Below are 23,532 nucleotides of genomic sequence, written 5' to 3'. Positions count from 1 at the left end.
TTACATTTCTGTTTATAAAGATAAAACATGTTAATAAATCAGTTTAAAGCAAGGGCCAGGCTAGCCGTTTTTACCTGCTTCTGGTCTTGAGGCGAAGCTAATTGCCTGCCAGCTGGTCTGGTTTCCTGGAGGTACAGTGCGCGTGTAATGCATGACATCTGGCGGCGGGCATTCTTCTCCCTTTTCCGCCATCTCCGCTTATTGTTTTTGCAAGGCCACTGTCGCTGCATTCGAGGCTTTGGCGTCGCCCAGGAAGGTTGTGATTGGTTTAAAGAAACACAAACGAGACCCTTTTCAGAAAGTTAACTTGTGCAGCCAGACCAAACTCCAGCTCTTAGAAAGAAAGAAAATAAGCTCCCCGAACTGTTTTTTTTTTTAAATCACTGTAGATAATCAGAAATCTGTGTACTGGCATGTAAAGTTAGAACGAAGTGAATCATCAAGTTTACACAGACGTCAACAGCAGGTGCGTCAACGCCCAGCGACAAAAACACCAAAAGTTGTGTTTGGCAGCAGGAAGACAAACCAATCAGAGGTTTCTGTGCACATTATGGATATTTGTCTTTGTCAAAGAAATTAAAAAAAATGAAAGTGCTTTCTTATTCACTTTGCTCATGTGTGTGTGCCCAGATCTGCCTGCCAATAAGTTCTTAACGAGGAACATTAGCCTGAAGAATTGAGCCTGAAAGATTAATAGTGATACCACATAATACTAAACCAGAAAAAAATATTCAAGGCGTGATCCCTTTTCTAGATAGTTTACATCCATCCATCTCTCCATCTGTCCATGTGTTGGGTTTTATTCTCGTCATCACGCCTTCCTTCGTCCCGTTTTCCTCCCTGCTGAGAGGTAGAGGAGCTGCAGCCTCATTCTCCTCCGCAGGCTCACCGTCTGAACACCAACCACCAGTCGAAAAAAACAAGTAGGTAAATTAATCAATTAATGAGTGGTAATTGGGTGTAATTTCGAAAAAAAGAATTCAAAGTTACATGAGGCAGGCTGGCCATCTTTGTCAGCATCACACTGGGCTCAAAGTCACTGTAGACGTTATTATCCTGACCGGGGTCGTCTGCCAACATGTACAACTCTCCAGCATGGACATCTGAGACATTCACCTAGATGGACACACACACACACACACACACACACACACACACACACACACACACACACACACACACACACTTTAGCAGTATGTATGGATGAGGAGTGTGTATGCGTTTTTGAAGAATTAGTAAGCATTTTAAGTAGTAGCGGTCCATGAGTTGATGTTTTGCACATTGTCTATGTTTTGGGTGTTTTAGCCTGTGGTTTTACTGTCCACCATGTTTTTTGGTTGTGATGTTTTGTCTATGCACCAACTTGCCCAACACAAATTTCTCCCAAGGGAGACAAATAAAGAAACCTTGACACAAAAAAAAAGGAGAATAATACAACGACACAGATAAGAGAAGATGATTTTCATGCTGTGCAGGTATGTGATACACCAACCTTAAATGTTTTAGGGTTGAATCCCAGCCAGAGAGTGTATCTATAGTCCCTGGAGCGTAGAGAGTAACCCATGATTTTTATGTCTTTAAGATCAGGAAGGTCAGAGTTCACCTGAAAAGAAAGAACATTGAACTGTAGAAGCATCTTAGGTTACATCTACACTACAACGTTTTGGTTTAAAACCCAACATCTTTTGCTACGTTTACGCCTCACGTCCGCACTACTCCAGCGTTTCCGAGCCCTTAAAACGGAGACAATTGGAAACACTGACGCCCCTCCCTTTTGCTTTGAAATCTTTAGGGTGGCCTTTTAATCTGGACGTGCACAAACGGAGACCTTTGGAAATGACGACGCGCGTCAGTCAGTCTTATAATTAGGTAGGCTTACATAACTTTCAGTAACAGTTCAGTGGTGCCTTTTATATTCAATTCATTGTTCAATTTGTTCAATAAAACAATTTTGGAACTGATTTCGTTTTCACTTTCATTTGTTTTAAATACAACAAGCAGAATACTGAAGGCAGCTGAAATGCAGAACGGAGTACACTTTAATATCTGTTTATTTATCGCAAGAAATATCGTTATCGCGATATTCAACAACATATTTTCCTCATATTGAGCAGCCCTACTACTGTACAAACTCCATTCGTTTAAAGTAACAGTGTGACATTTTATTTAGAAGGCTATGCCTGCTTTTTAAACGATCAAGACTAATAAATGATTTAACCTTTAGACAGCTCATGAAAGCTTTTAATTTGCTGTTCTAAAAAACACTCCCGCCTACTACCTGTGGTGTATCAGCAGGTCGAGGGTACTGGCTGAAAGATATGGCTTCCTCATCCTGTCCTTGTTCTTGGTGTTGGAAGGTGTAGGCCAGGTTGTTCCCTTCTGTACACAACTCCTTCTGAAAGCAAGAAAACAGACCCAAGAGTAAAAAGGAAATGGTCGTCAGATCACATTGGTATCGGGCGTGTTCGGGCTTGTTTATCAAGTGTTTACTTCTCCATTCATTTTGTTTGGCAATGTTAATACAAGGCTGTTTGAACCAACTGTACAAAAGGTACCTGAAGGTCTCAGTTCTGTTCTTGTGCTGCAGTTTGTAGAGAATGCGAAGTACAGGAAATTACATGAAAACATGGCTTCAACTCGAGATTACAGGAGTTCAACAAGCTCAGTCAAAGTTGCCGAGACTGAATTACATTTCGAATCCCACTTCTTTCTAAGGTTTAAATAAGTTTAAATACAACAAGACTGAGAGTCTACAGCCATGCTAGCTGATCTGTGAGGCTCTACTTACAGCCAAATGCTAACATCAGCATGCTCACAATGACAATCGTTGTTAGATTCATCCAAGACCATTACCTTAAAAAGGACAATTCCGGCGCAAAATGAACCTATGAATAACATAATTGTTAATAACATATGTGTACCGAGTCGACCGTTCTCTGGGATATGTTTTCATGCTAATCGAATGTGTCTCTAGCTTGAAAAAAGCTAGCGCAAACAACGAACGCCGTGCAACCAGTAAAATAGCTCAAACACAGCGTTCGTGGTTCGACTGGTCATGACTGTTTTCCAAGATGGCGCCCGCATGTAAACATGAATGCTACTGTCTTTATAATCTCTTTTTAATAAACTGTCTGTACACTTACAAAGTTCTCAATGCTTCGGTTTACATGTAGGGACCCTCATTATGCTACCGTTGAAGTGTGGTGCTATTTTGAGCCTTGTTAGTGGTATAAAATAGTGATTTACTCTTTCCCCCGAAAGCTAGCGTTAGAAGATAATCACCGGTTTGCGCTAGCTTGTTTCAAGCTAGAGACACATTCGATTAGCATGAAAACAGATCTCAGAGAACGGTCGACTCGGTACACATATGTTATTAACCCCTAGGTTCATTTTGCACCAGAATTGTCCTTAACTATTAAACTTGTAGTCACACCAGATACACATCTACCTAACACCTAAAGCACATTTGTACACATTTGTCGCAGATTGTTAACAAGGGAAAGCAAATACTGTGTCGTGACGTTTTTTTTTTTGTTTTTTTTTTCTGTTTATGTTAATATTGGATTTTATTCAGTCGTTAGTTAAACTGCCAGTGATCATGTCAGCAAATTTACGTCATTTGCGTAGGCCTAATACTTTCAACTAAGTGGAAGACATTGCAGCTGTCAGAAATTCCTGATATGACGATCATATATGACGATATGATGACGATAGCGCAGCGACGGCGAGCAGCTTTTTGTTTACATTCAACATGGCGGCCACCGAAGCGCAGCAACCTGTTGATGCTGCTGTCGCTGCTACGTCACCCGGATTGTTGGTCTGATTGGTTGAAGGACTATCCAATTGTGCCCAGAGGCATTTGAGCGGCGTCCGTTGGTGACGCCCCTTTGGAAATGGGCTGTGAATGAAGCTTGCCCAGACCCACTCTCAGTTACAGCTGAGAAGGGTCTGGTGTCAACCAGGCTAGTTCCTAACGGCCGTGCAAGTTTCCACCGCGCTTGAAGAGAACCAATCGGAGCCGAGGAGTCTCTAACTCAGCGTCAATGACTGCTGGCGAACTGCAGTCAGACTGTAAAACTAGGCAGCGCTGATTAAATATAACAATATTCTGTTATTGTATTGCCTATTTCTCACCTCAAATGTTTTCAGAAACATATTTTAGTGTGCTGTGAAGCTGTAAAATAAGTCGTTGACACTGCATTAGAGACTCTTCAACTCTAATTGGTCGTTTTCCGTATGCCATTAGGAGCACTAGGAGGAGGCAGAGTACTGTGACATTTTTCACAGATCATGTAGCAGTGTCAGGATATAGTGACAGTTTTGAGCAAATATGACAAGTTATTTTATTTATTTTTGAAACATTACCTACTGTCGCTTTAAGTGAAAACTACTGGATTGAATAAATGCATTCATTTTCATCCATTCATACCTGGAAGGAAATGTCAGGACAAGGTTGAGGTGCTTTGAGGCCAGCCATGTAGGAGACGGTAGGAAAAACATCCACCAGCTCCACCATGTTTCTCATAACTTTGTCAACTGGGAGAGAGAGAGAGAGAGAGAGAGAGAGAGAGAGAGAGAGAGAGAGAGAGAGAGAGAGAGAGAGAGAGAGAGAGAGAGAGAGAGAGAGAGAGAGAGAGAGAGAGCGCGAGGTCAGCCAATTAGAGAAAGTCTTACATAGCCACCGACGCAAATTAGTCAAGATATCTGAAATGTACTAGATACCCTGCTCTTTCATTTCATCATCATTGCACCATTTGCACTTGAAGTAAGAAAACTGTCCAAGGCAAAATATCAAAGTGTATTCCTGTCTAAATACTTTTGGGAGCTCTGTGTAAATCAAAGACTTCATTAAAGTCAAGTTGGCATAATAATAAATGTTTTAACACATTTTTAAAGAGGAATTAGGACCATGAATAATAAATCAAACTTGAGTTCCCTTCGGTGTCTTGAAGGATTGTACAGGCTTTGCGTTAATCAATAGTAACTTGTTGTCAGTGAAGGGGCCTTACTCTTAAAGATGGGCTTTGATTGGGTGAGGGGATCAATAAAGGGAAAGGTGGACTCTCGCAGCTGATCATGGCATGAGGTGACCCCAGGAACGAAGAAGATGAGAGGGACGTGTGTCGTCACATCAAAATTTGAATATTTAGCCCATTCACCGTGTTCTCCTAGCGACCATCCTGCAACACGGGGGGGGACAAAGAGAGATAAGAATGATGTTAGTTTAAAAAGAATGGTAGAAACAAACTGAGCAAAAACTGTAAATCTATAGCATAAAATAACATGTTAGATACAGATTCCCAGTCAAATATTTGAAAATGATGGCATTTGATTAAGCTCTACAGTGTATATATCAAACAGTCATGGAAAGGATTCACTGCAGCATCCTCCACTGAAGGAGACATTAAAAGAAATTGAGTTTCCAAGTCACAAAGTTTAAAAAAAACAAGGAGAAACTGCAAAAAAGAGCTGGGTTTTTAAGAGTACAGCAACACTGTGGAAGGAGCCAATGGCACAATATGCTGTTACAACACTGCCATCTGGTGGTGAAACAAGCAATACTGCCACAAGTCTGCAATACTACTACTTCCTAAATAATTGAGAGCACTGAGAGCCTGATAACGGAGTTATTTCAATAAATATTTGTCAGTGTTTTGAAAAGAAATCAAATTCTACGGACCATGATCTGAGGTGAACACCACCGTAGTGCTGTTGGCCAGCCCCAGCTCATCCAGAGTACGGAGCAGACGCCCAACTTGAGCGTCCATGTAAGACACCGCAGCGTAATAGTGCTGACGGATACGCAGCTGGAAGACATGATACAGAACACTATTGGTGTATAAATATTTCAGGGAGCAGCAACTTGGAAACCAAGTTATAAATGGTTTAAAAAAAAAAAAAATGTTGAAAGCAGCCAGTTCATACCTGAAAGTCTTTAGGAATTGGTCCATATGGAAAGCTAATGTTGAGCTTTTGGACATCGTCTCTCTTCCTCACGTCCGTCCAGGGGTTGTAGGCCACAGGTGGAAGGAGTTTAGGGACATTGGGGTCAGGAGCCAGAGTCATTTGCTCTATGGGATATAGACCCAGGTACTCCTGTAAGATGTAAGCAACAGGTTTCTAAAGGATGTTACATGAAAACAGGTACACATATACACAATATAAATACTGTATTTGCATTATGACAGGGCCTACGTAGCTTAGGCTATGTTTAGACGGAAACTATCGGAAGAGAAAACGCAAAAGTGGCGTTAGTACCACATTAGTATTGTGAACATGACCTTATATTGCGATATTGTATACTTCTAATTACCAAGATGTTCCACGAATCAGCACTACCCTGTGCCCTTCTTTGAGATAAATCACAGACCAGGGGCCTCATTTATCAACTGTGCGTACAGATGTGTGCGTATGTCATGCGTAAGAACATTGCCAACTTGTACTTACACTTAGGAATGTGTGTAAATATAAGCACAGCTCTGGGCATGCTTACAAGCAGAATCTAGTGGTAGAATAGCGATACTACAAATAAAAAAGCATTTAAGAGTGTCACAGTATGCACTACGCAGTCAACATCCACATACTGTATGTCCTGTGATTCCTTTTATTAGAAAACACTCAATTAGACATTTGTCTAGTGTCTAGACAAGCTGCCCAATTGGTGTCAAACCCTATAACAGACAGCTGTGACAAATGTCTGAAATATAGTGCAATGGCTTATCTTGCATTAAGGAAAGACTTGGCAAACAATGCGCTCAAAGATCGCGCTGATCTGCTTGGCAAGGGCACAAAGTGGCTTCTAAGTAGGTACCGCTTCCCCAAAAATGTACTGCTGGATTTGTGTCGCGATAATTGTGACCTTCTCCATGCAGCATTTTTTGTTTTGTTTGTAATACCTCCTGCACTCAGTGAACCAAACAATATTTGTTGGTTGAATTCAACCTCATCTACCAGTGCCTCCATTTCTGTGTTTGAGAAGTTCCTCTTCTTTGCTCTCTTTGCCATTATTGCGGTGAGGGAAAAAACACATGAATGTGGTTGGTAAAGGGATGTGTTACCATATACGGTTAATTGGAGGCGTTTCTGAATGCAAATGGCCTAATCGTGAAAGAGCATGGTCGATAAGAACAGGTGGGATTTATCAAGACTGATTACTTACTGATGTGCGTACGATTGGCTTGCACACATTTGATAAATGCAGATTTTTTTTTTATTGTACTTAAGCACTAGAGCTGTCAATCTTCCTCTATAATACCATTCAAATTCCATTTGATATTTTTTTTTAATATTCAAATAATATTCGAATGTTGTTGTTACACGTTCCGTCCACTAGAGGGGCTTCCAACATTAGCCTGGCCTTGAGGCGACCTGCACGCAACTTTGTTTACATTCATCTTCCACCACGAGCACACAGTGACAAACACAAATCAACAGAGAACTCTGGAATGAACCATTATCAACAAGTGTAGTGAAGCAGCTCTGTTGTAAAGGCTAACAGTGCTCAGTTAGCACAATATCATGTTAGAAAGCACAGCCGAAACGTTTTGTCATAAACTAGCTAGGTAAGTAACAAATGATGCTAACGGCATTAATAACTAAGCCAAACGGGGCTGTCACTACTATTTTAGTGATTTATAAGCAACCTGTTTCTTACGTTACTGAGAATACAGCTATTAGAAGGTAATATATAAGTAGAAGCTAACTCTGACAGCTGTAGAGTAGCTAACATTACCTTTAGCTGTCTTCATGAAGCTCCCAGCTACGCTAACGTTACTGTACCTCGTGACGCAGTTAGAAAACAAGAACGAGCTAACTAATGTTAACATAAGCACTTTGGCTCGGTGGAAGTCGATTTTAAAGTCATGTTAAAACTATTTCCTGTCCTTCTTAACGATTTCCAGCCGCAGCCTGTCACTCCCCCGTGTACTAACGTTACTCGGTATGTAACGTTAGCTCCGTAATGTTGTACTAACGTTATCTTAGACCTCACAATGCCTTGTGTTTCTCACTCCCGCTAAGTTATTGTTCATAAGACGTGACATGAGTGACACATGCGGGTAGGCCAAGGCGAGAAGAGGGAGATTAGCTAATGTTAGCCAACATATTTATAAAAAAAGTCACATTCGAATAGTAATTTCAGCATTCGAATAGTATTGATTTTTTTACTATTCGAATTATATTCGAATTTCGGCATTCGTTCCAACAGCCCTATTAAGCACATACTAAATTTCATTCATAAGACAGAAATTAGAACATTTTCTACGCACTGTTGATAAATGAGGCCCCTGGTGATTATTGCCAATGTACAGGAATCCTTTTCATATGATCGTTAACATGTGGGAAGTGACAGACTTTTCAAAAGGACTTAAGACTTCCCTAACTCCCTGTATTGCTGATGTTCCCCGATGTCTTTAGCTTCATTGACTTTCATCACTCCAGAAACTGCTGTTTTGGAGTTTTTTAATCTGGCTGAGCTCGCTGTGGCGTGTCCAGACACTATGGGGTAAATCACATGTAGCATACCGGTACATCACATGCCCAGAGAGCGCTGGCTTGACCCCCCCCCCAATTTTCATCTCTCAACTTACACTTTGTGGGAAACCCGTTTGGCATGCTGACATTCGTCTCCGTTCCGTCTGTCTCTGCTCTCATCCAATTTCCTCTTCATCATGCCAAATTGCCTCTCCCATATACCTAGATCAGTCCTCATTAAATTCACTTCACATACAGCATGCGTCGGTCAATTCTAGCTTTCAGAGGTTCCTTTTCTGTTTTCTATTCCCTGGTTTTTACACATACAGACCCCACATCAAAACTAGCACCCTGACTGGTGTAACTTTAAGCTTCCGCTTCATAAAAACATTGTATTAAAAAACAAAAACAATACCTAATTAACATAGCAACAGACCATATCAGATCCCAGGTGCGTGGGTTCTCCAAGATTCAAGTCTTTGTCCACAACAGCACTGTCAAGCAAAACTGCCTCTTGCAGCAGGACAAAGACATTCACTTTTCCACTCTACAAGTATAGGGGCCGGGGACTAAGTGAATTGTATAATGCATCCCAGTCAGTGAATGTCTGTCTTCATGAATGAGCATTACAGAGATTCTACCAGAATAGTTGCATCCAGTTAAGAGAGAGACAGAGAGAGTTATGGTGTTTGCAGACCAGTGGTGTTCAACTCATGGTTTTGCAATATCAGATTTGTCAGCAGATATATAAAAAGGACATATGTCAGCCAATAAGTAACAAGACATTTAGTACAGGAATGCCAAATATATGGTTTAGGTCATTTAGAAATGCGTGTCCATCACATGATTTGTCCACCAGACAGTGACCGGTTTAGTTTTCAACTATAAGATGTCTCAGTTTGGCTATGGTCTGCAACTCAGTCAAGGTTTACAAGGGCTCTTCACAGACAGCATTATCAAGTCATGTAGCTCCCGTTGGATGTGCATGACCACCGATGCTAGTCACAGTAACCAATGAAAGTTTATCCCAACAGTGTGACGAAATGGTTAAACATTTATTATAAGATTACAAAGTGTATCATACAGCCTAGGGCATTGAAAAGGCAGTGAATGGACAATCTTTTCAAGCGTACTGAGGCAGGCTGTTATTGCACAAGAAAGCATGTTAACACATCTACAGCATATGATCACCTGACAGGAGAATGATTCGCCAGGCATTACTCTTTTACAATGCACTACAATGAACGCTAGCGATGCTAAGCCGACGTCACGACCAAACATTAGCGATTGGTTATGGCAGAGCCAGAGTGGCTCTGGGCAGATCCAATAGTTTAAAACTTCAACAGAGTACCCGCCTTCAAGGAAGTTAACACTTGTCAATGGAGAGAGGCCAGACTCTCTGTACAAATGAAATGTACCAGAGTCTGGTAGGACCAGGCTAGGGTGGCGATACACTTCTAGAGAGAATACGGTATATCCTGAGACATTTCTAAAAGACTAATTGTTTTCTTTTAAAAAATGCACATTACATGTCAGTCAGTCAGACAGACATTTATTTCATTTGTAAAGAAATGGATCTTCTACATTTTCTGCTTTCGTTTTGCTGGAAACGGATATGATATAGTTGCCGTCGGCGGTATCATATAAACAGAAAATATTTAGCTGAATCATTTTTAAAAATAAGTAGATTCTAGGGAAAAGAATCGATTTTAAAAATCATTGCGAAACCCCCCCTATATATACGATTTTTGATTTTTATTTTCACCCCTGTTACACATATCAAGGTTTTTAATAAAGCCCTAAACATAATCAAAATGAATGTTGCATCAGCAGCAACATGTGCAGGAACTGGTGCATTTAAGGAGGACTCAGACAGGCACCTGCAGCTAATATCAATACAGGTTTTCACAATACAACTATTATTATTTAACTATTATCTAACCATTAATGCACGTCACATCTCAAGCGGTGTACCGAGGGTCTGACTGGTGTTGACATTAAGTCATGTACCTGTGGTATCCTGAAGGGTATGTGTGGTTTGTGAAAGCCCACAGCCAAGAAGAAAGGAACGTCGTCGTTGGCCCGAGTCTTCAGTAATCTCACTGCCTCGTCTGTGCTCTCCATGTCAGGGAGGGTTCCCCCAGGCTGCTGGGTCACGTTCACTGCGCACAGTAAGTTGGCGTGGAGTTTACCATCCTCTCCTTTACACATCTGGAAACAATGTTTTAATGCAAATTATTAGGGCTGGGTATCGTAAAAAAAATATTCAATACCGGTACCAATACTGTGACTTTGATACCGGTTCCTGGAAGATACTTTTTTCAAAAGCAATTTTATAAAACAAAAAGAAACAACATCACACATTACGGTACAAATCTTTTCATTTTTCAGGTCCTACTAGAGGAGCCCCGTCTCTGTGCGTAACGTAGAGTTTTTCCTGCATGTCTCTACGATGTGCAACGTTAGACAGCCAGCATTATTATTAGATCTTGGTAGAAGCATGCTGCATGCTGATTGGCTCACTGACTCTGGTGAGATTTGCTCTTTAGGTATTGAAATTCGGTATTGAAATTTAGTATTGAATGACAAGGCCTTTTCGATACACAATACTTATGCTGCGTTCCAGACACAATTTTTAGCCCGTAAGTTACGACTTCAAGCCACGACTCACGACTTGGTAGCGTTCCAGGCAAAGTCACCACAAACCCTTCTAGCTAGCGTTAGCTAGCGGCTACCTAACGTTGACGTTAGCTAGCGCTAGCTGATACTAGCGATTGCTAGTCGGCGACATATTTTGGGCTTCATTTAATAAACATAACCTGTAGCTAGTAGTACACAATCGTGTGTATATTGTTTTACAATGTGCGGAATTACTTTACGTTGCCTATTTATGTCTATTTATTTCTATTTCTCACTGTTAATCACCGGCGTCTGTACAGCATCAACAGGGGTCGCCATTGTTGTTTATGTGTGTGACGTCAAAAACTGTAACTGGAAGAACAACCATCTGGTACGAGTTCACGGGTAGTAAGTAACGGGTTTGACTGCCGTTCCAGGGCACTTTCACAGGTAGAAGTTTGTGAAAACAGGAGTTATGGGTTGCCTGGAATGCAGCATAAGGAGACAATTCGGTCGGTGCCTAAAAAGTATTGAATTTGGTACCCAGCCCTACAAATTATTAAAAGTAAGGTTTGTGTACAATTCCTGCTGAGATGTACAGTACATGTCAGTTTCTATCTTCAGATTCTGTTGGCCGGTGTGCTAAACTGATCATGTGGGAGGACACATTGAGTTCTAGGGCTGGGTAGAGAAATCCATACTTTTTTTTAGGCACCGACCGAATTGCCTCTAAAGTATCGAACAATGTCTCGTCATTCAATACCCAATTTCAATACCTAAGGAGTAAATCTCATCAGAGTCAGTGAGCCAATAAGCATGCAGCATGTTTCTACAAAGATGTAATAATGCTGCTGATTGGCTGTCTAATATGTTACACATCGTAGAGACACACAGGGAAAACTCTACATTACCCACAGAGACGGGGCTCCTGTAGTAGGAGCTGGAAAATAAAAAGATGTATGCCGTAACGTGAAATATTATAATTTCTTTTGTTTTATAAAATTGGTATTGAAAAAAAGTATTGTTTAGGAACCGTGATCGGTATAGAAAAATGTTTAACGATACCCAGTCCTATCGAGTTCACCCAGCTGTTTCTATTCAGACCTGAAAACTACAGGAGGGGGAATAACTTCAAAGTGAATGGTCAGTGTCTGGTATATTCACTAACCCGACATGCAGCGAAAAGCTACTTGAAGCAGGACGTACATCCTTGCACTTCAAATAGTATTGCTAACTGACTTGCATTTCCCTAGTCTCTTTGGATCTCTGTTGACATTATAATTGTTATTTCTTAAAAGTTTGCAATCCTTCAATGCCAAGACAGACAATGTCATCCAGGTTAAAAACTCAACATTTATAAACACAGATGCACATGTAAAGTTGTGATCTTGATTTTCATTTAAATAAAATGTCTCTTAAAAGGTGCAGTAGGTAAGACTTATAAAACTAACTTTCTGTCATATTTGCTGAAACTGACCCTATGTTCCAGTAGAACTACATGAAATGGGTAATTAAAAAGAAAATCCGGCTCCTCTGGCACCACCTACAGCCTGTAGTGCGATTTGCAAAAATCCACAGCTCCCTGTTCAGATGCACCAATCAGGGCCAGAGGGGGGGTGTCTAACTGCGTGTCAATCACTGCTCATGGACACACATTCATTCTCCTTTGTGGGGGGAGGGGCTTAGAAGACAGTTTTGGGCTTTAGCGGAATGTGGGGAGGGACTGAGAAGTTGTCGATGTTCAAATTGTTTGGCTAAGTCCTGGATCTTCACAATCCTACCTACGGCACCTTTAAGTCACTCTATCGCTGAACAAGGTAACACAATAGTGATTGTGCCTATGGCCCACTGATCAAAGTACTGCAATATTTATACATTTGCAGTATTTTGAACTGGGTGTCCAGCATGACTTTTCCCTGGAAAAAAAAGATGCTGTATTTCAGTTTTTTCCCCCCATTGTATACACACATAAAATGGAACTATGCACACTAGGGCTGTGTATTGGCAAGAATCTGGCGATATGATACGTATCACGATACATGGGTCACGATTCAATATATTGCAATATATTTCGATACTGTGCGTAAGGCAATATATTGGGATTTTTTTAAAGTATAATTTTAGAAAAACTAATATTTAAAAAAAGACGTGCATAAAAGTCAAAGAAGTTTACTTTAGGTAAACAATTCAGTACACAGAAAATCAAACTGCCAGTTTGGGATTGTGGTTCACAGGTTCTTAGTGAGCTAATGTTCATATGCTAAAGTAGGCCAAAGTTCAGCCATAGCTACATTCATAAGTCAGGCACTGCTAGGTACTGTTAGGCAAGGACACTAGTGGTGTGTCTCAGCATAGTCATCTAGGGGTAGGAGGTTTAAACACAACATAAACGTGAACCACTGTCTTACATGAATATTTTTGCACGTGAACTAAAAAAATAAAAATAATAATATATATATATATATATATATATATATATATATATATATATATATATATATATATATATATATATATATATATATATATATATATATATATATGTATTGATTTTTTCTTACACCCCTAATGCACACAATTTGGAAAACTTATAGCTCATGTATCAACAAGAACACCATGTAAATAGTATGACATTCTTTCTGCATTAAAATGTCTAAAAATGCCTAAACCTATGTTTTTACTTGTGTACTTTTACACACTGCACTATTACAAATGTTTCCAACCATGTTCAAAGCCAGAGAAATCTGTCATTGTAATCAATGACAGGGTGTTGTTTTGTTTGGTCGTCTCAACGGCGTCATATAGCCTTTGAGCCCTCTAGTTACTCTAACTTCCATCAAAACACAGGACACGCCAGACGATACGTTCGAGAGCAATTGCAAATCATACAATGTTAAAGAATTATATGAGTAACACAGCTTTTTTCTGCCACACAGCATCATTTTGTTCATTCATTACATGATACTTTTTTCCTATTCACACCTTTTCTTTCTCATATCTGAACGAAGCTGGGTGGTACGCAGGGATGGACCAGCTGTAAGGGTAGTCATCAGTATGGTTCGAGGCAATACCTAAAGAAAGTAAATACAACACAACCATTGTTACTGCTATACAATCGGATGGACAGACTTTTTGAAAGTAAACAAATTCATTCTACCTGCGTGCTTCAGAATGGATTAAAAAAGTTCTTTTGTTTTTTAAAGCTCTGAATGGTCTTGGCCCTAGTTATTTAGCTATGAGCCCTCTAGAACCCTCAGGTCCTCAAGTCATTTTATTGTAGCTGAATTTACCAGCTGACATCGCTATTAGCTGTTGAAACAGGTGATGTCTCTTAAGTCCAGTTCAGACCATAGACTGTTAATATTAATGGACAGAGCATGTGTGACGTCACCCGTTGGTTTGTGGAGATCTGCTATGAGTCGTTGAGTTTGCCGTTACGGGCGCAGCCATCTTGGTTGCGGAGGGATTTTAGATGAGAGGGAGGAATCATAATTCGTACATAATACATAATTCGAGGTAAGATTTAGTTTCACTAGGTTTTAAATGGGTGATAGATTATATAGGGTATTTCTCACTGTTCCTTAAGGTCTCCAAATAGGGTATGCAACATTGGTTGGGCTGAAAATGGCCCATGGTGCTGTTTTATGCGCCCTAATGCAACCCTGTGAAATAGCCCTGAATGAAATTAGGTTTTCGCGCGCTGATTGGGACGGACGGACACACACACACACACACACACACACAAGATTTAGCGACTTTTCAGACCCCCTTAGCGACTTTTTTTTCTTTAGCCGGCTGTCACGTCAGACTTTGGAGCATCTGAACTCCGACACAGTCGAACCAAATTTGCAATTAGCCATCAATTTTTGTAAAACGGCCCATATTTGAGCTCTACATAGCTGATTTCTTGCATAAAACCGTCTCAGAAGTGAATTTAGTAATGAAATAGCAGACGAACAATGTATAAAGTAGAGGTCGACCGATTCATCGGTTTTGCCGATTAATCGGCACCGATAGTTGATTGGTGGAACTATCATTAATCGGCAAAAATCCATACCGATAGTTTTTCCTGGTTGTGTCCGTTGCTGGAGCGGCTGAGAAGCGCGCGCTGTCATTCATTACACAATAAGTGAGAGCTGAGAAGGGTCTGCTGGCATCATGCATTACAATAGCGGCCTCTAGAGGCGAAATGAAAACCCTGATCACATCACTGATGCCTCGTGTTGTTTATTTTCGACACGTGTTACTGCGCGCTGCACGGAGAGCACATGCTGTGCGGAGAAGGCTGACATCAGATGCGCGTTTAAAGCATTGACAGCAAAAAGGTATGTATACAGTACATTTTGTCATATCATTATAAAGTTATAATTTGTTGAATAGATGCTGCATTAGTAGAGAAAGAACAGCATAGCAGTATGTTTGTTTGCTTTCGAGGCTGAGATGACGCTAAACATTAGCAGTAGGCTAACTTACCTCAAGCGGTTAAAACACTGACAAAAATAAACGCAAGTCCGACCCAAATGTCAGAATCAGAACCCTAAAGGATCGTCCACGATCCCAAACGGCACCTCTGATTCATATTTAGATAATTTAATAACAGTTAAAGGTAGAGACTTACTGATTGCTGCAGCTAAAAGCTAACGAGTTAGCCGTCACAGGGGTATCTTTGGTGTCTTTCTATCCTTTACAGGTGATTTTCTATCCAGCCTGGAACTTGGGCCTTTTTTCGGGGTTGTTGAGCATTAAATCCAAACCGTTACATCCAAGATTTATCCACTTGATGTCCATAATTCATCACGTTTTCGGTCATTTCTGCCGCTAACTCCATGCTACCCATAGACAGTAGGTGCTACCGACAAGGGAATCTGTTTTAGACAATACACATGCTTGTGTAGCATTGCTGTGGGTGTAATATCAATAAATATGACATTATTATTTTGATTATTGGCAAAAGCGTCTGGACTTTTTTTGAAACAATGTATGCATTTTGTCAACTGTATAAGTTATAATGATTATTTCTTCACAGTTTGACTCCCAAGACATATGAGACAGGAAAATGGCTTAGCTTGTATTGCTTTGTGTGTGATTTCAATATATATCTGTGAGATTCATGTTCCGTTTTATTTTTTTATTTGTCTTTAAGGTCCTAAAACCTTTTTTAACATCGAAGTGACCTCACTGCAGCACACATATTCTAATAGCCCAGTTTGTCCTGAAAAAAATGATGTTCATAGATTGACTGTAGACAATAATAACTGTGTATAAGTATTGTTCATTGTTTGTTTGTTAATTAACATGTAGCCTACTAATACATTTTTTAAATTAGGGTTTTTATTTGTTAATGCACTATGAACTAACATGAATGATCAAGGTGCAATTGTATTGCTCAAATCTGAATACATGCTGAAAAAAGTTATATGCATAATAATGTTCATGTTCATAGTTCATGTAAGCTAGCTAATAAATCCTTGTTAACAAATTGGACTTGCAAAGTGTTATAGCTAAAGAAACACACATTTGACATATTTTAATGTTTAAATTATTTTCAGATTGCAACTGCTTTGAAGAAAGTACCAGTGTGGGAGTATTTTACTGAAGTATCGCCAGGGAAAGCACACTGTAATATCTGTGACAAAATAATCAGCATGGGGGCATCAACATCTACAGGTAAAAATACTACGAACATGTGGAGGCATCTGAAGCATATTCATCCAGAAGTCCATGAAGAGGCTAGCAGAAAAAGGGGCATGAAAAATCCTTCTCAGCCAACAGTGTCTCAACTGTTTGAAAGCAAGACAGGGTGGAAGGATACAGATCCAAGGTCTATCAAAATTGATGTCTTTATCACTGAAATGATTGCCACTGACAACCAACCATTTTCAGTGGTTTGAGACCTTGGATTTAAGAGGCTCATGTCCCTTATGGAACCCAGGTACCGGATTAAAAATGAGAAGTTCTACAGAACAAAGATGCTTGATGAAACATATTTCAGAGTTTTGACAAAAGTGAAAAGTGTAGTGACGAAGGACAAGGCCCCATTCATGGCTTTCACAACTGACTGTTGGTCTGGAACTACAGAGTCCATGATGAGCCTAACTGGGCATTTCATTTCTGAGGACTGGTCTAGAAAGCAAGTGGTGCTAAATGTCAAGCCCATGACTGGATCACACACAGCCACTTATATTCAAGAAACCTTCCTGAACATGTTGGAAGATTGGGATATTGCAACACACCGTGTTGTTCTTGTCCTAATAGATGGGGGAGCAAACATGGTAAAAGGAATGAAATTGGCTGAACTTCCTGATTTAAGCTGCACTGCTCACACCCTTCAGCTCATTATCCATGATGGCCTATCTTGTCAGAGAGCTGTCCTGTACATTATTGCCATATTAAAAAGCTGTGCAACTCACTTTGGCCACTCTGTATTGGCCAAACAGAGGCTAAGAACCATTCAGGAGGAGCTGGGTGTCCCAAAGCACAACGTCATCCAGGCCGTCCCGACTCGATGGAACTCAACACTTCATATGCTCCAAAGAATGTATGAACAGAGACGGGCACTGAATGTGTACGCTGGTGAACATGGCCATATCAGTGGCTTATCTGCCACACAGTGGGACATTGTCAGTAACCTTATTGACACACTGGCTCCCATCGAAGAAGTCACAATGGAGATGAGCAGCTCTGAGTCTTCAGCAGGATGCATTATCCCTAGTGTGTCTGTTCTGAAGCTGATGCTGCAGGCAGAGGGTCCATCATCAGTAGGGATCAAAACTTTGCGCAAGACCATGCTTGACAGCCTGACAAAGCAGTTTTCTAAGGCAGAAGAGACAAAAGTTCTGGTCCTAGCAACACTCCTTGATCCTAGATACAAGGCCCGTGCCTTTGTGTCTGAAGAAACAGTTGAGAAAGGAAAACTATGGCTAAAGGAGGAAGCTGAAGAAGAGCTTGGCGAGCTCAGAGAAGAAGATCCGAGCCCTGCACCAGAAAGACCTGAGCAGGATGAGGATTTGGATCCAGAGACAAAGAAGCAAAGAAGAATCCATCAGCCCACTTTACTGGATACCCTGTATGCCAGGGTCCTTGGTGCCACAGCTGTGTCAAGGGGGATGAACATGAACAGCTTTGAGAGTGAGCTTGAGTGCTATTTGTCAGAGCCTGTCATTAAAAGAAGTGAAATGCCTCTGCAGTGGTGGCAGAAAAATGACACAAGATTTAAAACACTTGCACTTCTGGCCAAGAAATTCCTGTGCCCCCCACCATCCACTGTGTGCCTAGTGAAAGGGTGTTCAGTGAAATGGGCATGATTTATGATGCCAAGAGGAGCCGACTGACTGGAGAACATGCACACCAACTCCGCTTTCTCCATTATAATTTGAAGTTCCTAAACTTTGAATATTAAAATGGAAGGACTAGTTTCAACTGTTTCACAAGTTCAAATTTTGTTATTATTTGAATAGTCTTCTTTATTCATTAAGTTGGCTTGAAAAAGTACAGTTAAACAGTTACATGTTGAGTTTAACTGTTTTTATTTGTTATTTATTACTTTTTGTTTCAGTTTGAATTAATGTCTTTTATTAACTTCAATATTTATTTATATTTATATATTTATTTCATTTAGCATGTTCTCATGGTTCAATACAGTTTTTTTATTTTTATAATAAAGTTCAGCACTGTTTTACTTGGAGTGTCATGTTTGTTTTTATCCAGTATCAATTCTAAATACTATCGGTCGATTAATCAGTTATCGGCAAATACGGCCCAACCTAGCTATCGGTATCGGTAAAATCCACTATCGGTCGACCTCTAGTATAAAGTGTCTAAGATCTGCGCAACCAACATTCAGAACACCAGCTGGTCTCAGACCAGTGGTTTGTATGTAGATTTTGGGGTGTGACAAAGGTAGAGACTAGAGCCAAATAAAGTACAGCCACCTGAGTTGATGTCAACTACTGGCTTTGTTGAGATTCGCCCGTTTTCAGCAGCAGTTTCAAATTGTGAGATTTGCAGAGGAAAGGGTGGTCAATGGGACTTTGAGGTTCTACGTATGCCTATTTTACCCACCGAACTGATACAATCTCAAATTACAATTATGAACCTGAAAATTAGCATAATATGGCCACTTTAAAGGGGCGCTATGCAGTTTTGGCCATTTCTTCGCTTTTTGCTTGCAGGTTTCTCTATAGAGCTCCCCCTACAGCTTCGGAATAGATATTTGGCAGGTCCGATGTTTACTTGTGTGTCTGACTCCACGCTGGGTCAGTCTGCCGTTTCCTCTTTCTCTGTTCCTCCGACAATTCTTTCCTAGCTTTCTGCTTCTTTTTTGGCGGCTCAGCCATGACGATAGCGTGAAAACCTCCATCGCTACCTTGTTCTTATAGCTAGTTCGTTCCTGTATGTGTGCATCTCCCTGGCCCAAAGTTGCAAGGGTGGTTTTTCCGCTCACAGGCGCTAGGGGGAAGCGAGACGACCACCATTCAACCCGAAAAAAGTCATATAACCATTCCATGACTCCGAAGCTGTTCAGTTAAGGTAAATTAAGCTAAAAAAACCTGCATAGTTCCCCTTTAACTACCGCTTTTAATTATTTATTTTACTTCAAAATGCTGGGAGTTCGGTTCGGTCTTTTTTTCGGTCTAACCCTAACCCTCAAGGTTTTCCATGATAGTGTTTCCCCAAGTTCTGATTTTACCAATTCCTGTCATTATTGATTTAATTTGCTTCGTTTGTTCCTGTGTGTTTTTTTATGTTTTTATATTAAAGTGCTCATATTATGCTCATTTGCAGGTTCATAATTGTATTTAGAGGTTATATCAGAATAGGTTTACATGGTTTAATTTTCAAAAAACACCATACTTTTGTTGTACTGCACATTGCTGCAGCTCCTCTTTTCACCCTGTGTTTTGAGCTCTCTGTTTTAGCTACAGAGTGAGGCATCACACTTCTGTTCCATCTTTGTTGGGAGTCGCACATGCTCAGTAGCTAGGTAAGGACTACTAGCCAGTCAGCAGCAGAGTATGAGGGCGTACCACGCTAGCAGCTAGGTGAGCATTATAACATGTGTTACAAAGTGACCACGTTTGTCTCTGAAGTAAAGGCTGGACTACAATAGAGCTGTTTGGAGCAGTTTGTGAACAGTGTTTTCTGTTGGAGATGGTAAGTCCCTTTGGGGTGGACTTTGGGCTTTTTCACTTTGTAAACCTATAACGTGCACAAAAAGATATATAACACAATAAAGGAAAGGGGAAAAGCCAAAAAGCATGTATGGATTGGGGTGGGGGGGCATGGCAGTTTTGGGGGTTTTTGTTTTCCCTTTTCTTTTTTATGCAAAGCACTTGATGTAAAGCACTTTGTGAAAGTGCTATAGAAATAAAGTTTGATTTGATTCATGCAGATTGGGTTCTTCTCAAAATAATGCAGCTCAGGCTCATCTGGAGTTTGTGGTAAATCTGTGCTTCTCACTAATGTTTCACTGGAAACCATTCAGCGGGGATTTCTGTATCACTTCCTGAATTTGCTGCTGTGCATAACCAGCATACAACATGCTTGTGGAAATTGTGCTCTATCACTTAAAATTAAAAATGTAGATTATGAATCTCACCTGGATGAAACACCTTGCCCACAGACATAGTGAAGTACCCTTGAGATTTGAAGTATTGTGGCAGGGTGGTGTAGTTCCCAGAATGGACTCTCCAGTAAGACTTGAAGTCATAGAGCCTGGTGGTGTCTGGTCTCCGACTAGTTAACATGGACGTACGACTGGGAGCACACACAGCTTGCTGAGAGAGAACAAAACACAACTTCAAAAGATTTCCACGAGGTAATATTTCAGAGCATAAACATATACAACACCAACTGACCTGTGCATATGCATTGAGAAAAACTTTGCTTTTGGATGCCAGTTGGTCAATGTTTGGGGATTTGACCACAGAGTCCCCATAGCAGCCTAATGATGTCCGCAAATCATCTGCCATGATGAAAAGGACATTTCTCCTCTCTGAAAGCAAAGGCACACCACACAACTGCTCTGAATGAACCCATGACGTTTAGGCATATTTTCCAGATTCCTGCTATGCAACCTTAATAGTAGGGATTAGGGCTGGGCGATATGGAGAAAATCAAATATCACGATATTTTTGACCAAATACCTCGATATCGATACCGCAACGATATTGTAGTGTTGACTATTGGTGCTTTCACAAAATATTTACACAATGAGATTTTTCATTAATAATCATCAGTAATGTGGATATAATGACTGAGTGGGTAAAGGCAAATAATAGAACAGTTACAACAGTCTGGTAAGTTCAGAAAATGACATCACTTTATTGTAATGCAGCCTTTAAAACCAGGAAAAGACACCACTTATGGCATATTACGATATCCAAAATCTGAGACGATATCTAGTCTCATATCACGATATTGATATAATATCAATATATTGCCCAGCTCTAGTAGGGATACAATTATCCTAGTAATTGTAAACTAGGTGGTGTTAAATACGTAAATACAGCAACAACTTCAGTGTGTAATAGGGTTGGAGGGGAAAAAAAACATATGTATGGTGACTTTTTTGCGACCATTTTTAAAATCAATTATTTTCCCTAGAAATAATACATTTATTTTGAGCAATGAATCACCTAAATATTTGCAGTTTATACGGTACCACCGACTACATCATATCCGTTTCCGGCAAAACAGGCCGAAAGCAGAAAATGCAGAAAATCAATGTTATGGCGAGGTCAGTGACTCGAGTCTGTTCGGTGTGTTCCGTGCCGTCGTCCATTGGAGGAACTGTCGGCCTTCATTTTGGCCGACCTGACATGCTCAGTCGGAGACAGGGCAGTCGGGACTCACCCGGAAATGGGAAGCGGGATGAGCGTGACTAAGCCTCTCAAAATCTGATGAAAATCTTTTAAACTGACCTTTGTTGATCTGAAATGAAGACAGATTCAGCAACTGCACGGCCTATTTCTCTCTTAAAATGGTTTCAGAAACACATTTCAGTGAACTATTTTAGTACAATATGAGATTGTATTCTGAATGAGTCGCCAATCAGCTGCCGGTTTTCTTTTTTTGGGCGACAACACCGATTAGCGCCGCCTTCTGTTATGGAGACGTATTATGTCTCATCACTTCGGTGTGTTCCGAGGCATTTTTTTGACCAACTCGGGGAGACTGATCAGTCCAACTGCCTTTTCTGCCAACGGTCGGCCGTCTGGTTGGTCTGTAACGGCCTTAAAAATTAAAAAAAAAATGTCAGGCTGGCTGACTGTGGATTGTTTTATTGTTTTTAGAAATGTCTCATGATATATTCTCTCTAGAAGTGTATTATTCAACTTTTGAAGGAAAAGGAAACGAAAATTGCAATATGCAATACTATCGAATCGCAATTCTTCTAGAATTGCAATAAATGAAAATCGCAATACAAAAAAAAGCATATGTCCCAGCCCTAGTGTGTAAGTACTAAATGAAAGTTAGAGTGACACTGGATAACATAAATACCACAGATAAAAGCTTGACAAAAGCTAGCAAGTTTCACTAAAAACTAATATTAAATTCAATTAGAACTCAATAAATCTTTTCACGTGTGGCCCTAATCATCTTCCGTACCTTACAACCAAAACACCATTCAATGAGCAAATTGAATGAATTAACATTAGCTTACTCCAGCTACAGCCACTAAATAAACATAACAAGCACTCATTAACCGCTAATGTGAGCTAGTTAGTGAGATTTTGTGTCCAATAAAGCTGACAGCCTAACACAAACCACTCAAATAAATCTACAACCACACTGTTAAGTGTATATGCCCCTGTTAGTCTTCATATGACATTTCCACACGTTTTGCTAGCGATACATTCAGCATTTGCTAAGTACAAACTCTAGCTAAGTTACCTCTTCTTGGCACAACAGCAAGAGCCAGAGTGTGAAGAACCGTGAGGAGAAGCCATATTCGGACCCATGTGAACATTTTGGACTGGATGGAGAAGACTAACGACACAATGCTGTCTTTCATAAAGTGTAACGTTACTTAAAAGTTAATCTTGCATCCCCGTTATAGCTTCAGCCGTCTTCCCACAGTTTGGGATCTAAACAAATGAGCGTGTCCATTGTCATCTTTAAACAATGTTTTCATTGGTCCACTCAGCAGTCGCCCCGCCCTGAAACGCTAATCATATTAGTTAAATTATGTGTCAATCACCAGTGTTTTCATTTATGAACTTGCCACTGTGGGTAAGATATAGTACATAAAGCGAGGTCTCACTCTGCACCAAATTGACTTCTGCGATTGTAACGAAATTAACCCCAGGGAAATCCTATGGTAGATCTCAAGTAAAGGTCTTGCACTCAAAGTCTTAACAAAGTATGTAATATTATCATCCAAATTAACTTAAATACTTAAAGTAAGTATTGATTGTGCAGTAAAATGTTTCCCGTCAG

At 40.3% G+C, this 23,532-nt stretch overlaps 1 protein-coding gene across 3 annotated transcripts; it reads right to left on the bottom strand.

Annotated features, from left to right (window-relative positions):
• Positions 1–378: 378 nt before the first annotated feature.
• On the bottom strand, positions 379–23,205 carry ids (iduronate 2-sulfatase). Of its 3 annotated transcripts, none has more exons than XM_036005793.1 (13): positions 22,987–23,205; positions 20,949–21,085; positions 20,690–20,867; positions 14,074–14,162; positions 10,483–10,683; positions 5,926–6,096; positions 5,681–5,807; positions 5,010–5,180; positions 4,430–4,536; positions 2,279–2,395; positions 1,491–1,603; positions 991–1,114; positions 379–892 (listed from the first exon to the last, which is right to left on the bottom strand). In XM_036005793.1, the coding sequence occupies exons 1-13, from the start codon at positions 23,105–23,107 to the stop codon at positions 812–814; spliced, it is 1,737 nt and encodes a 578-aa protein (XP_035861686.1). In that variant the 5' UTR covers positions 23,108–23,205; the 3' UTR covers positions 379–811. The 3 variants fall into 3 exon arrangements, with proteins under 3 accessions (XP_035861686.1, XP_031136050.1, XP_031136048.1); XM_031280190.2 differs by having other exon boundaries at positions 991–1,116; positions 1,493–1,603; positions 2,279–2,392; XM_031280188.1 differs by lacking the exon at positions 22,987–23,205 and having other exon boundaries at positions 991–1,116; positions 1,493–1,603.
• Positions 23,206–23,532: the final 327 nt, after the last annotated feature.

This window comes from Sander lucioperca, chromosome 1 (genome assembly GCF_008315115.2).
Source record: "Sander lucioperca isolate FBNREF2018 chromosome 1, SLUC_FBN_1.2, whole genome shotgun sequence".
Classification (NCBI taxonomy): domain Eukaryota; kingdom Metazoa; phylum Chordata; class Actinopteri; order Perciformes; family Percidae; genus Sander; species Sander lucioperca.
This window is presented reverse-complemented; position numbering and strand designations above follow the sequence as displayed.

Coding starts and splice junctions, on each gene's coding strand:
- ids (XM_036005793.1), bottom strand. CDS start 23,107: ATGAAAGACAGCATTGTGTCGTTAGTCTTCTCCATCCAGTCCAAAATG. Junction 14,163..20,689: donor GGGCAAGGTGTTTCATCCAG/GTGAGATTCATA, acceptor TACTTTCTTTAG/GTATTGCCTCGAACCATACT. Junction 1,115..1,490: donor AACCCTAAAACATTTAAGGT/TGGTGTATCACA, acceptor GTCCATCTAGGT/GAATGTCTCAGATGTCCATG.